The 15,891-nt window shown below is 37.5% G+C and overlaps 3 protein-coding genes across 5 annotated transcripts; 2 read left to right on the forward strand and 1 right to left on the reverse strand.

Annotated features, from left to right (window-relative positions):
* Positions 1–2,967: 2,967 nt before the first annotated feature.
* On the forward strand, positions 2,968–3,254 carry Smp_126400 (hypothetical protein; the record flags this gene model as incomplete). Its single annotated transcript, XM_018795168.1, has 1 exon — positions 2,968–3,254. One exon carries the CDS (start codon positions 2,968–2,970, stop codon positions 3,127–3,129), a length of 162 nt encoding a protein of 53 aa, XP_018649507.1. The 3' UTR covers positions 3,130–3,254.
* A 5,650-nt stretch (positions 3,255–8,904) lies between these two features.
* Smp_007900.1 (putative 60S ribosomal protein L23) lies at positions 8,905–10,908 on the forward strand (the record flags this gene model as incomplete). 2 transcript variants are annotated; one of them, XM_018795169.1, is made up of 3 exons in its annotated part: positions 8,905–8,936; positions 9,021–9,347; positions 10,801–10,908. In XM_018795169.1, the coding sequence occupies 3 exons, from the start codon at positions 8,924–8,926 to the stop codon at positions 10,881–10,883; spliced, it is 423 nt and encodes a 140-aa protein (XP_018649509.1). In that variant the 3' UTR covers positions 10,884–10,908. The 2 variants fall into 2 exon arrangements, with proteins under 2 accessions (XP_018649509.1, XP_018649508.1); XM_018795170.1 differs by lacking the exon at positions 10,801–10,908 and having other exon boundaries at positions 8,924–8,936; positions 9,021–9,732.
* A 2,037-nt stretch (positions 10,909–12,945) lies between these two features.
* On the reverse strand, positions 12,946–15,734 carry Smp_007890.1 (hypothetical protein; the record flags this gene model as incomplete). Of its 2 annotated transcripts, XM_018795171.1 has the most annotated exons (3): positions 12,946–13,149; positions 14,951–14,953; positions 15,350–15,734. In XM_018795171.1, 3 exons carry the CDS (start codon positions 15,620–15,622, stop codon positions 13,003–13,005), a joined length of 423 nt encoding a protein of 140 aa, XP_018649510.1. In that variant the 3' UTR covers positions 12,946–13,002. The 2 variants fall into 2 exon arrangements, with proteins under 2 accessions (XP_018649510.1, XP_018649511.1); XM_018795172.1 differs by lacking the exon at positions 14,951–14,953 and having other exon boundaries at positions 12,954–13,149; positions 15,347–15,622.
* Positions 15,735–15,891: the final 157 nt, after the last annotated feature.

Genomic DNA, 15,891 nt, shown 5'->3' on the forward strand with positions numbered 1-15,891 from the left:
TCTAATTAAACGCTATACTGGGATCCTAAGCTAGTCTCGTAACCCTCAAGTTAGAACTACAGAAAGACTAGAACACGAAAGAAAAGGCACAAAGTGTGCGGGAGTCACTTTACTCCAAAGGTTCATTCATGTACAGAAAATATAGGATTTTTATAGTATTTTAGAAGTCCTTGGGTTTTCCTGAAAATTCTGGAATGCTACTAAACATACTTGCAGTGTAATAATCAGCCAATCAGAAACTCTACATGTGACTTTTCATTTTCGTGATGTTTCTAACAAAACTTCTGATCAAACGCTCTTTAGCCTTTCCTGAGCCTTTCTTGTCTTTAGCGAGACGTGTTCTGCATCACCCCAACGCTTTGTTGACATATATTTGAATTGGGCAATCGAATTACACTTGATGGAGAAGCTTTGGAGGATGTGGAAAGCTTTACATATCTGGGCAGCATCATTGATAAACATGGTGGATCAGATGCAGATGTGAAGGTGCGGATCGGCAAAGCAAGAGAAGCATATCTAAGACTGAAGAACATCTGGAACTCAAAACAATTGTCAACCAACAACAAGATCAGAATTGGCAATACAAATGTCAAGACAGTTCTAATGTATGGGGCGGAAACTTGGAGAACTACGAAAGCCATCATCCAGAAGATACAGGTGTTTATTAACAGTTGTCTACGCAAGATACTTCGGATCCGTTGACCAGACACCATCAGCAACAAGTTACTGTGGGAGAAAACAAACCAGATTTCATCCAGTGGAGGAAGAAATCAGGAAGAAGCGTTGGAAGTGTATAGGACGCACATTGAGGAAAGCATTCAACTACGTCACAAGGCAAGGACTCACATGGAATCCTCAAGGCCAAATAAGAAGAGGAATACCAAAGAACACATTACGCCGAGAAATAGAGACAGACATGAGAAGAATGAACAAAAACTGGATAGAACTAGAAAAGAAGGCGGCGGACAGAATGGGGTGGAGAATGCTGGTCGGTGGTCTATGCTCCATTGGGGGTAACAGGTGTTGATGATGATGATGATGATTATTATTATTATTTGAATTGGAGGCTAACACCAACATCATAATGCAAAACGGTTATAATAGTTCATCCACTTAGGATATATTCCTATGTCAACTAATATTGGTCAAAATTGAATCTTGAATATCAACAATAGGATAATATAAACCCTTGTACATTGATTATTATTTGTCATATAACTATAGATAAGACATTGCAGTTTCAGTAAATGATGATATTGAAAACATCTCTACATAAACTTAACAGGAATCTTTCTTCTATATGATAAATGAATAGAACAGTCGGCTATCTTTTTCTATGCTTACTTATGAATAGAACAGAAAATGTATTAAACAAGCCTCGTAGTATCTATAAGAAGCATAGATATGGTTCTACCTCAGCTATCATAATTTCCGTTCAGTCTAATGCAAAATTGGTTTGTAAATGATTTTATTTGAAAAGGGTAGAATGCATATGCTCAGAAAGTAACTGAAAAGGGGAGAAACGGAGACTGTTCATTGAAACATTAGTACAGAAGTGATCTCCGTCACAATAATATAAGGTAGGGGGAAGTGTTAAAACTTGGTACATTTACAGTGCTCAAATATACATATACATAAGAAATGCAAGTAAATTGAAAAGAAAACTCAGGTATAAAGCCAGAAGCTGGTGTAGGGCCAGTGAAATGTCACTAAACCCTAGCCAAATCATCCGGCAGTTAGGTCACAAAATATCGAACAGATCATCGATCATCGTCAAGGTCAAGGATAATCGGCACGCATCAGTTAATCATACGCCATGAACTGGCCCATGTGGCAGTGGTTCTACTTTCGCTTGTATCTACTTTAACTAATATATTCCTGTAATAACGTCCTTTGTGTTGTACAGTCTTCAGAGCATCCATGGTCCCTTGATACTTCGATGGGGCAATCTACGTTAGGTGCTGGTCGCGAGGTGTGACTTCGAAGTTAGCTTATTCGTTACAGCGTTCCCGTCTTACTCGAGTAGACCTCCAATCATTCGACATAGATCATCAGCGTTGATGGTCTACACTGGTAAGCCCGACGTGATGGTCTACACTGCAAAACAAGGAAAATTATTCTGATTGAAAAAATGTCATGTTTCACTATAAACCTAAACAGCTTGTAAACGATTGTGAACATAGATACAAAAGGTCAAATAACCAGGATATATAATAAGATTTCTGACAAACAATCATTCTTATCTATTTCTATCTATACAATAAATCTAATAATGACACTTGCTTGAGTAGTCAGCAGTGAATAGATAGTTCTATCAAAAGTCTAACCAAACATGAATTCTAACTTCTTTCTAGAACATTATAAACATCAAACAGAAGGACACATTAATGATGTTATTCAGAGTTACAATAAAGGCTTTTCAATCAACCTATTTACCTTAGAGAGAGAAATGCATTTGGTGAACGGTCGCTCAACTTCGTGGATTGATTAGAGTTAGACATAAACACCATCGGATGCCGGATCAGTGGTCTAGTGGTTAAATGCTCTGGCGCGAGACTGGTAGGTCCTGGGTTCGATTCTTGAGAGTGCGGGATCGTGGGTGCACACTGCTGAAGAGTCCCATGATAGGAAGAAACAGCCGTTTAGTGCTTCCGGGTTTTCCATGGTGGTCTAGCTTCAATTGACTCACGCTTGCAACTATTAAATACATCAGCCTGGTTTGTAAATTTATTCTATCATATAAAAGTCATGCTAGAGTAACAGTTTTAAATCGTATTACAACTATCCGAATAATACTTGTTTTAGTTTTGCTATGAATGGTTTCTGCATGTCAACACTAAGTCATAATCCATAAGATGATCATTTGAAGTCTGTTTATAATTTTTTCGTATTTTCAGAAGTCGTTATCTTCATGATCGTTATAAATTAAATTTAGAAGACAAATTCCAATTTCCTGTACTTAGTTCAATGGAATATGGTTGGGGTCATGCTGATTTAATTAGTAAATCAACTGCACAATCTAGAAAATTTGGACGTCAGTGTGTTATTGAAGATTCATTTTATCGACGAACCGGGATACCATTTAAGCATGGAGCTGGAATGCTTGGATTAGATAAATATAGTTTTTAAAAACATTCACACTATTGTAACTCATAAGGAAACTTTTTGTTTAATATTAACAAATTTTTAACTTTAAACCTTCCAGGTAAAACAAGTGACTAATGAGTTATTTCACTCAAAAATAACCCATACATATCAAAAGTGTAAATTCCGTATTATTTTATTGTTTTATTTGATCTACTTATAAGTTTATAAGTAGCATAAATCTATAACGCTATTTATAACGCTATTTAACTTTCTTGAAATAAATGTCTTTAACCATGTATACTTTTTAAAGCCAGTTCACTCTGTCTAAACGTTTCTTTGTGATGAAAGTGAAGGCAAACATGTTAGAAGTCCGGATCAAGAGTACATAATTTTACGTAAACTGAGACAAAAAGAATACAATTACGTATGTCGTTAAACGAAAAAGAAACAAATTGGCGTAGATTCAGCGACATTTCAAACCTATGGCGACTAAAAGGGGGAAATGTCGTACCATTTCCCTACCTCAGGAGAAAAATGATAATTTTCGGCTCGTTTCCCCTTGGTTTCCCACGTTTTAGCCTTTATTTCTCCTTTTTGGCTTTCTTGGGCATTAGAAATTAACCCAGGATGATGGTTTTATTTACAGGAGAGTACCCTGAAAATATATTATAACACTTATAATATCCGATCAAAAACCGTGTCCAATAAAACAGAAAACTGAACGATGTACGTAGTGCTTAATTAAACGCTCGAAATAACGTAGGTATCAATTAACTGCAAGTGAAGTCTATTCCTAATTAGTACAAATAAATAATAGATATTACATATAAATTTGATTATATATCCAACCTCTCGCAAAGAGATCTATGATATTTCGGTGTAATTATGAAAATCATTATATCTGCATGTCACAGTTGATGGTGTAGATGAAAGATTGATCCAACTTACTTCATATATATTCTATCGGCTTAACGCGTCTGAAGGAAAGGTATATTAACGGTTGATTCAGGGTACATAAGATTCTCAGATTTCATGGGTTCGTTTCGTCAGACTGACTAAAAGATTATAAACAAAGGCAGCAAATGTGTCTACTCAACATATAACTCCTTGCAATCGTTAACTTAATTCATACTACATGATGAACAGTCCATTAGTGACACAGGCATTAAATGAAATAATAATAGTTTAAACACCCACACAATCACACATGAGAATAATAGGTTTACAATTATAAGGACGTGATTTTAGGAGTTTATTTACTAAATATCACAATTTCTTATGAAGAGAACAAAGTTGTCAGTATCGTGGAAGTAATTCAGTGTTCACGTGATGTTTAATTTGATGAAGTCTACCTAAATATTAGAATCAATCCCGGAGGCATGTAACGACATAAAAGCTGCTACAGTACCATAATTTCATTGTAGTTCGTACTTCTAAAAGCCAACCGTTTAGGCGCTTTACTTGTAAATCAAATGTATTAAATTGTGAACCACCGTCCAGTCACTGATTAATATCAGGTTTATAAAAGTTTACAAGGTGTCTGATCTGTGATCAACAAGTTTGGTCTCTAAGTTGTTTAATCACCTCCGGTTTCACATTTCTAATACTCACATCAGAGTACAAATTAATGCAAATTCACCTTGACCAAGAAGAACTTGGAATTGACATATTCAGACCTATTATGAGTTTGGTTGTACAAAAGATATTTTGCATCATTTCTTTCGTGCTACTTAAACTTTTACTGATTTATTTGGGTTCCTTGTTTACTATGAAGAAGTGGCTTACTTTAGGTCACGAAATGACAGAAATGCAATGTCACAAGGGGGTTTTGTGGAGATATTAGTAATTTTATATAGTTGGATGCCGGCTCAGTGGTCTGTCGGTTAAGTGCTCTGGAGCGAGACTGGTAGGTCATGGGTTCGAATCTCGCGAGGCGGGGTCGTGGATGCACACTGCTGAGGAGTCTCACAATGGGACGAAACGGCCGTCCAGTGCTTCCAGGTTTTCCACGGTGGTCTAGCTTCAATTGACTCATGATCTTAACTATATAGAAATATAATGTTTCTACTCTTTGGGATATAACTATATATATATATATAGACTTTCTACTTATTGCTCAATTTATTTGAAACTATCAAGCCGGAACTTGGTGTTGATATTGACTTTGTCTTTTGGATAAATTTCACTGCTATTCATTTGGAAGTGGACACTTACTGAAGGAAAGATACTATATCCTCTAAAACAAAGTAACGTTTTGGAAATCTCAACGTCCTAGCTGGATATCTGGTGGTCCAAACTCCTCCCAGCAGCAATTATACCTTTGTTATGAGCAGCACGATTATGGAGAAAGCTATATCATAAAAAGTTTGTCTCTTTTTCCTTTCATATTATATGAAATCTCGTGTAGGCGGGAACACATAACCTGGACGGAGTGGATCGGCCATGCAGATATGGTCAACAGCCTGTTGTGGCCCCTTTCTAATGACCTCTTGTAGGCACCTAATTTTCCCCTGAACGAGTTAGTGTTTGGTATGCTCACAAGCACAACTATGCGCGTTGACAGATATCAACTAAAATTTTGATCAGCCAATTACAACATGCATGTTGGCCTTGGAATGAACATATGTTGGCACAGTTCGTAACTCGTCACTAGGAAGAAGGATCGAAGTATCCCACCAGATACTGGGTTCTCCGAGAATCAGTTGTAATTTCTTCGTCCTGTGGTGGTAGTGGTTCTAACCACACAAACCCCAGAGTTGAACATGAGATAGCTGGGAAAATGGATATTCAACAATTCACACAAAGAGAAGGTCAACAATGGAGGAGGCGGGAATATTCATTCGAGATCTAATCGGATGGCATGGCTTAACCTTACAGGCACGGTCATTTTCGTGTGACTTATCTCTTCTATCCATATTAAATATATATAGTTCTGTCGCCAGACTAGATTGGCTCTCCATTATATGTTGGTGGCTCTTACGATGGGACGAGTCGTTGTAGACAACCATGTGACCTCCACATAGGGTCTTATAGATTGGGTAGTGACATCGTGAAAAATCTACGATTTTAGGTTGAGGTCTATTATTAGAGCAGTTATTAATAACGAAGTAAACCATTATTCTACAGTTTTATCGACAACATTCTTGAATACCTATGATACAGTTCAGCAGACGTCCAAGACGCCATTAAACTGGAATCCATTGAAGAGTTCTCGTTATGTGATATTCATCTGAGACCAGTCGTTTCGTTTGCTTGATGGCTCTTTACCTCAGTTGCTTCGATTTCCCGCTGAGCGATACCCTGTGCCCATACATTCATCTTAAATAGAGTTGTAATGTTTAACTACACCTGCCACTCCATTGTATAGCTATCAGGAGTGACTCCATACATCTTGCATTAATGTTTCAGGTTGCTCTTTAAAATTAAGTTGAGGCCATGGAGTTAATTACCTCAATACCGGCCTTCTATATGCTAGGATAAACCACTGCAGCAATAAACTTGAAAATGAAGACTGCATGATCACTTCTCCCTATAGGCGGACGTTATTCGATCTATTTGACATCTTCAGCGCTATTCGTAAGCGAAAATCTATCTACTCTATACGATAATGAAGAGCAAGAGAAGTTGATGCATATACAGGAACCTTACCCACAGAGTTGAGAATTTCGATCTAGTTATCCACCTCATTCATCAAACTAATAGTGCAAGTTTTATAATGTCTGTGACAGTAAATAACTCTACAAAGCAAAAAGTTCAGTAATTCGTCGGCAATGGTGCGGTTCTCATTAGTTTTATTATACATAGGTAAGCTGAAAGCTCTTGATAAAGCACTCACATCCGTTCACAACTGAGTACTCCGTGCTACACATAACCTTAGATCATATACTTCCCGACACATAGATTATCTTCCAAGTAAATCTTTTGACCTCTTCATTCCTAACTTCTGTTCAGAATCCCCGACTATATAGAAGTTACAGACAACAGATTTATCAAACACTGAATATCCATTATATCTTTAAGCCCTTGGTTGACTCCACTATAATATTATTTTCAGACTAAATTACGTATACAATATTTCAGTTAACTTTACTTACATAATAGTGGTAGGAAAAAGCTATTCCCAAATGTAGGCAGGAGACCAGTTGTCGGACATTCAAACATGCGCAAACAGCCATACCAGTAGACAGAATTAACTTGAGCTAGATAATTAATTTTGAACAGTATTTAGTTTGTTCATGCTGAACAGACGATGAATAAAATATACGGACATGTACAGATAATCAAACGTAGAGATAGGGAAAACGCATTCGAAAAACACATGGGTAAATGTCAGCAATTAACTGAGCGAGAATGAGTACAACAATTTTGAAGGCATTAACAAGAACAAATACATGAAGGCATAGAAAATCGCCAATGAGACTAAAATGATTTATCTGTCCAATCATTTGTTTGGTTTTACATTGTTTAAATATTTGGGTGAATAATCGGATGCATTATGGAGAAACTTGTTCAGAAACCATTTTGTTAAGGTTTATGGCAGTTTGTCAGTAAGGAGGAATCACTCAGACCCTAATAATCTATTGGTCCCATAACTTCAGAAGGTACTGAAGAAGTCACGTGCTCCCGGTTTGGGGGGACCTTTGTGCAAATATTCTTAGCTAATATGAACCACAAATATCTGCTATCGTTGTCATTCCGTTTGTTTTCTGCTCAGTAACTTCGTTTCAGTTTCAGTCTCATGTGTTTTAAAGAAAAGTGGGTCATGTGGAGGACAAAGATAGCCGAAAATTAACGTACAGAGTTTAGGTTTCCATTTGAACCACCTGAAACCGAACCCATACATGAAATTTGTCCTACATAGTCCTTAAAGCTGAACCGGAAAATCCTCACTGTATCCATCGAGTCAACATGTTTTCCTTTTTCATCTTTTATACCTAAGTTCCTACCGAGAGGTATCGGTGATCCAGTGTGTGGGGAGTAGTGTAACGTCATGTACTATATTACACCTATATAGTTTATTCTAGTTTCTGGACAAGCCAATTCACCTATAATGTTATGAGTCATATTTTGATCTTGTTAATTATTCGCTTATTGACCTTGACTATATTTTTTATATGAGCGCATGTGTATGCACATTTCGTACCTTATTCATCGCATGTCTGTCATTCATTTTTGTCTGACTATAAATGTTGATTAATGCTTGCTCATAGCGAGTTGGCTTCCCAGCCATCTCCACTATGCGTCATCTTTCCTTCGCTTACTTACATTTGCTAGTGTGCAACCGAACCCATACATGAAATTTGTCCTACATAGTCCTTAAAGCTGAACCGGAAAATCCTCACTGTATCCATCGAGTCAACATGTTTTCCTTTTTCATCTTTTATACCTAAGTTCCTACCGAGAGGTATCGGTGATCCAGTGCCACTAGATACGGAAGTCCGTTAAGGGTAAGCTTTCTTCCGTCCAGAATCATTTGAACCGTAACAATCACAAAAAGTGTCTGACATTACCTATTTATTATGGATTTGAACTAAAACAATTCCGCTGCAACGAGAACCAATTGCTTTGGAAACAGCTAGTCGTACCAGTGTTTACCAACAACACTAGGTTTTAGACCATTAGCTTTTATTGTCTAAACGGTTTCCTTTCGTGGACACCAGTCACTGTCATAAAGCATGTCACCTAATGATCTTAAACATGTGGTAGAATCACATAAATAGTTCACAAATTTCGTCTGTCATAATTTGATTCAATGTTACATTGAATGATGTTTACACAAACACACTTAGGTTGTGCTACTTTGTCAATACTTTTTAACCGCGGTTAGACCTGCATCATGCCGAAGCGTGGTGAGTTCCTCGTTTTGTTTAGCATTAGACTTGATGCATAGCCTGTTTCGTCCAGATTGTATCTATAGCTTTTCATTTAACTAGGAAGGGGTGGTTCATCTGGTGGAAAGTTCCGAATTTCATTGGCTCTTCCTGTTGGAGCTATAATGAACTGTGCTGACAATAGTGGTGCCAAAAATTTGTATGTAATAGCCACGTTTGGCGTTCGAGGTCGCTTGAACCGTCTTCCATCAGCAGCAACTGGTGACCTCATTGTTTGCTCAGTTAAAAAAGGGAAACCAGAACTAAGGAAAAAAGTGTTGTATGCTGTAGTTGTCAGACAACGTAAGGCCTTCAGACGTAAAAACGGGGTGTTTATTTATTTCGAGGATAACGCTGGTGTGATTGTCAACAACAAGGGAGAACTTAAAGGTGAAGTTTAAAGAATTTAACTTCTTGTTTTTGTCACTATGTTAGGGTCACCATGCCCTTTACAGGTTTATTCACGTTAAATTAGTATGCTTGCGTTAACTAAAAACCCGGTAGTGAGGTCTTTGCAGATATATTCTCATGATCGGATACAGGATCATCGATAGACTAAATTAAGGTGACAGAATCTTATGAAAGACTCGAGTTCAGGTTCTGAAATATATCCAGATACATTACTTAGACCGTTCAATAAGTGATCATGTTAATGCTTCGGACGAACTACGATTAACTCTTTCCAATCAACCTTTTGTATATCATTCAAAGACTCATTACCTAGTAACCTTCAATGCCTCTATATTTGTAATCGATCCTTTAGAGCTTGAATTTGCATTTGTCTGAAGTCACATCAAGAATAATAGATTAACAGTTTTCCATCGTAGTAGAAAAAACTATTCGATCCAACATATAATCAATGGTAATCTGGTGAGTTCTTTGATAGTGCTACCCTTACCTTTCGAGAAATATGCTACAGGTAAGGTTTTCAATTGTTCCCTAGATTGTAAGTGGATTATATCATGGATTAGTTTAATAGCATTCTTAGTATTAGATAGTTGCATCTCAAGATTTCATTTAGTGAGACCGAAAAGGAATGATAGTATCACTGAATAAGGAATTCAGTTGTCATTAATGTTACTTTAAGGAAACATTGCGTGTTCTCAATCGGTCAACATACGATTGTTTGTAGTGTTCTTTCCGGCTGTTTCTAAATAAATTGTCTTACTAAACGGTGTTCTTGTTGGACTTTTAACTGGCTGCTTTCACGTCTTGTTTGTGCATTTTACTGGAGTCATGTTTGACCAGGATTTATCTTCAAATATTAAGGTAGTGAGGGTTACTAACCCAGACGAAGTTGTGACTGATTTCGCATTTTCGTGACGTAGTCCGCCAAATGTATAATCGTCGATCGTGCTATGACTGCCTAGTTTGTTAACGATTACTGTTTAAAGCATTCACTAATGTCTATATTACTTGATTAGACAGTAATCTAGTTGGAGACTTCAAAGAAATAGTCCACGCAGTAACAAGAGTACTACTGCTAGTTAAGTTCAGTAAATTGGTGTATTGAATAAAATCTCGTGCCTATTGTTTCCATTAAATAGTAAGGCTTAATGACCTTACGTACCTGCCCTAAAATATTATTAGCACTTACAAACTGACTGGTAGTTTTACATGTTAGTCTGACAAGTTGGTTGAACTTCAGTTTTAAGTAGGTATGCAATCTTCCATTACTTTCAAAGCAAACGTAATTCATTTCCGTCTTCATGAATAATCACTATGTAAGGTTTTTGCCATTACCTTATGTTAATTTGATTTTTTAAAGACGTTTAATAGAAAGAACATAACACTTCACTTGTCAAGTCATCCAGTAAAGTAAACCCTACTTTTTTCATTTCAGGCTCGGCAATTACCGGTCCTGTGGCTAAAGAATGCGCTGATATGTGGCCAAAGATTGCATCAACCGCCAGTTCAATTCATTAATTAATAAATTTGTATCATTGGCCTATTCTCTGTCTTTTAAATCCATCATGCATTAAGTAATGTCTTCAGGTTGGACCTTCTATCTGTCTGATGACAGGTTTTGGGGGTTCTTCTAAAGACGTCCACTGGTATGATCTATTATCTGTTGGTTAAGTGATTTAGCTAGCATGATGTTTGTTTAGTTGAAATCATTTGATTTATCTTATTAGTCTGTCTTAATCCTGTCTTTGTTGTCAGCCGTTTAAAATGACCTCAAATAGTTTCATATTGAGTAATTTGGAGTTTTGTGCTTGAATCAAAATACATGACAGAGAGTAGGATATATAATTTGGAGCATTAGAGGGTACAGTGCGATTTACGTCGGTCTTGATCGATTTGATCACACATCTTAATGGGATGTTTGCAATTCTATTCATTGTCCTCTAAGTCGCAAACCCAAGCTTGATGCCTATTACCTCTTCAAATACTCTCTCATATATTACGTAAGATAGCGTTTTTGGTCCATAAAGCCTTAGGTTGGTATCTCATTAGTCTTAACTGATGTGATAATACCAACTGTAGATGGGAGCTGTGTGGTACCGTCGCCGCTTATGTACGACTTAGAACGTGGTATGAGGACTCAGCCCAAGCTGTCCACAAACAGAATTTAAGTGATGATCGGAATGAAGTGGGAAAAGACTAATTCGGCTCGATGATCTAATTAAAACTAAAAGACAGCGAGTGCTGAATATACTGCCGAAAGTTTTCGGTGTTATCTTCAATACTTCTGTATGAACCCTCACGCCATATCCTAGATATTTCCACGTGTCCCTCGAAATATACAGATATTTTACAACCGATGGCCATCAACTTGGCGTGCATAACAGTCTTAGGTGTTAACGACCCCCGATTATATCAAGTGGTTCTCCTCACTTTCGTATAACATTATTACCCAGTGCAGTACGAGAGTCGTGCGAATGGAAAGACAGTGAAGTACTTGTTAGTTCACAAACTAGACCCAAGACGTATCTGGGCGAATATCACAGCAGGATTCAGTAGCATGGATAATAGTAGTGTTAAATTTGAGGATGTGAGCATCCATGTAGTAGAGTTATCACTGATTTAACAAGCATCTCGTAAACAATATTGTGTGCCCCATTATATGTGCTTGATTTTAGGGATATGATGAATATATTCTCAAGATAACGGTCGAGTGGACCAGTCCTAGGAGGTCATTGGCTGGGGTCCTGGAACGAATACGAAGATCTCATCGTTCCCCACCAGTGACACAGGAGAAGCATTCATCTATCATATGACGAGCACACGGGACGTCAGCCCTGCTAGTCTTATGATATACTTTGCTGATATTTGGTTATAGAATTACTAACATGCTAATGGAATAACCCAATGGACGTAGGGTACCAAAGAGATATGGTAAATCGGTTAACAAAGCCGTAAATCTTTATCCACTGAAGTGGCTGGTATACTTGTTACACAGACTTGACCGCCGCCTACACCAACGTACAATGGTGACTAACAGTTCATTTGAAATAATTAAAAAACACCCAACAGTCTATGGACCCGAAACGAAATTCACACCACAATCCTAATGAATGGTAGATAGCCTATCTTGTTAGTTCGAAATCCGTCGCAGTACCGTGGGTATATTTACTCGTCGTTTTCCTCCAAATTTGAGATCGTAAAATCTCATACTCCTTATTCACTAATCGCATTTAATCCACTCAAACCGTAACCTTTGTTAATTTTTCTTGTTATCATTGATATTACTACTAATTTGCCATCATTAACATATACCTCGTCAACTTCAGTTGGGAGACATTTGAGCCAGAATACTGTGCATTCCCATATTTTTATCGAATCTCTGCAGGGTTTGATATTTTCGAAATAAAGCTATGAAAAGAATCTACATACGTATATGCTATATACAACTTTTGAAGAATGAATTCTCATTAAACAAAGCTTATGACAAAAGTTGATAGTTTGAAAGGACTTGATTAAGATGCTCATTTCGAACCATTTAAACATTACTCCATAATTTCCCATCTATAACTAGCGAAAAATTGAAAGACTAGTAAAATATATTTATGTTAGGATGAGAGATAAATACAAGTAGTAATAATTATGTGACATCTTCAGATGCCTCTAATGTACCAGTGGAATTGATCATTTGACTTGCAGTAACACCATCGGGAAAATGCTTTTGTACTAATTGTAGGAGTTGGTCAGCTTGACTGTTAGATAATCGAGAATCCAAATCGCTGATTATCTGCAACAGAAATCCAGATAAATGTAATCAACAATCTGCTGGTTGCAACCCAGTATTAAACAAGCCTGCTTTTATATTAAAACCAGGGAACTAAAACTAGAATGCTGACTGTAATCTAACTAAATATCTTCCACAGTCGAAATAATTTTCCAGAACTTCTCGATATACACTGTCGACACTAGGCTTTTGAAGCAAACATTATGAAGACAACTCTTGTCAATCCATGTTCCAAAAAGAACATTTTGGTCACTGAAACGAAGTGAGAATTGGAAGCGTTTCATTCTCAACAAATTAATTCTATCTGTTACGTACTATATACTCGCCCCATGTAATTGTGGGTTTATACTGGTACGTTTCGAAATGAGTTGTTGAATAAAGACCCCAAGTGCCCTGGTACGGCCGAGTGGGAAGGGCCCTCTCTCGAAATGCTCTCACACGGCAAAGCGTTGTGCGGCTTCTGCCAGGGAAGTTCTACTCACTGCCTTCTCATGGCGGGGGTGTTGTTTACAAAATTGAGAGGACGAAAAGCGAATGTACGGCGCTTTAACCGGGTTGGTGGACACGGAATGTTCATCTAGGGGAGTTGGAAAACACGGATTCAAAACCGATGGTGCACATGGGCTCCAATATCCTGAGGGAACAAATGGCGTATGAACCAATTGTTGGTCACCGGCTACCATGGGACTGCATCTTCTTACGATGCTCCACTGCCTTGTGGACTAGACCTTCAGGTCAAAGGCTCGGGGTGTGGCCCCCTAAGAAAACCACCTGCTTCAGTTTGGGCACCTGGGCAGTATCACAGCCCTCACACAAATCAAATGAGATTTGTGAGGCGCATATTTATCTGGTGCTTCCTTGTACCAATATTTATGTGTTTAAATAATAAATAAATCTTTGCACTAAAGGTTAGGTATCATGAAAAGCACAACACAAAATAACATGGAAACTATATAAATAAATGCTGCAAATCATTCAGCATTACTGAATAGAAAAGACGGGTACAACTCCAATAAATATCCATGATAGGTTTTTTTCTTCCCTAAAAGTGTACCTTACCCCGAAGAGCATAAAATACAACTCCACCAAGATAGCCGCTGACAAACTGACCGTCTTTCTCAACTAATCTTAGTACCACAAAAGTCTCATATGGGAATCACGTAGACAACATAAGTAAAAGGTGTCGCCGACTTATACACTTCAAACCATCACCAACGTTATCATAGTCTCTACCACAACACCTAGAATCACCAGTATTTACAAGCTGTTGTGAGCGAAGCAATTTTAAAAAAGAACATATAATTAAACACGATCGCTGAGTATCTTTATCTTAAATATTAAGGCTATAGCTGGAAATAAAGCGACCACCTTGTTTGGAAACGCATTCTATTTAGGTAAATATGTGGATAGTAGAATGATATTTTAGTTCACCAAGTATTCGAGCAACTGTTAAATACCACTTTACACCAATCTACTTATTGCAACTGTCATATAATAAGTGTATAAATTACGGTCCATAGCCAGACAAACGCAAACACCGGACGGGAAGTATCTTCCATAGAATTACACAATCTAATCAAATAATTAAAAGCCAACTGACTTGGATACTGTCTACAAGTAGTTGATCTGGAAGAAGCACACCGATTAAAAGTGGTTGGAAAATATGGCTGGTGACTATGACTAAAATCAACCTACATGTCTATACTGAATAGTGATACTTTTAGAGCTTAATGGGGCAACCAGTGGTGAGTAAACAATGTTGCACTACATTTGTGCTTGGAAAACCAAGTTACCTGAAAGTGACTAACTGGAATTATGAGAATGATTGTGGAACTATTTTAGTCAACCCAATACTTCAAGTGTACACAATTTTGCAAAATTATGAAAGGTTACTCCAAAAAAACCAGTATCTACGAAGTGACGTTTCATGTTAAGTGACTGACTTTAAGCCTTGGAGAATAAAATATGAGATGTGTAATCACGTGCCACGAGCTGTCAACCACAAATAATATCGAGTTATAGCCAAGTGGTTACATAGACGTTTGACAGAACTATCTTCAAGGGGATGTACAAACGCCTAACTGTAATAGAATGTCTATTTTCAGTGGCAACATGTACACAAAAACAAATGACAATACATTTCGTGGTGAGAACGTATATCTATCGTATATATGGATGTTTCAAAAACAATATAACTCACTACTGATAGCTCCACTTGACTGCTGGGACAGTGATTGATAAGCATTAGGATTTCAGACTTTGTTAAATCAAATACCTTGACATCATTAGCAAATCCCTGTACTCCTGACTCTGTTTGTTTGCTACAAGGTGACTTGGTATTTAAATACTTTGCGCTTGTATACAATAGCGTTTGCTGGCGTCTGACTTTCTTTTTCGATTCAAGTTTATCTTTGATAAGCTTCAGAACTTCGAGATTTGTTAAAAGCCTGGGATTTTGGGGATCAATGAGCTCCATTCAACTTGAATGATATTTTATCAGTTGGACTCTAAGTTTCGCTTAACTATCACAGCTCCTGTCCAGAATACGAATCCCCAAGATATGGAAACAAGGACGAAACATAAAAACCAAAACAACTTTTGCCGCGCGTGACGAGGGACTTGGTACATCCCGGGTGAGAGCCTGGCAACTGTCAAGGAGACACAATATGCTATTCAATGTTCCAAAGCTCAGTTTGTCACACTTATGAAGTCTTACGAGAAAGAAAACACAGGATGTTAAGTGGT

Source organism: Schistosoma mansoni, chromosome 1 (assembly GCF_000237925.1).
Source record: "Schistosoma mansoni strain Puerto Rico chromosome 1, complete genome".
NCBI lineage: Eukaryota > Metazoa > Platyhelminthes > Trematoda > Strigeidida > Schistosomatidae > Schistosoma > Schistosoma mansoni.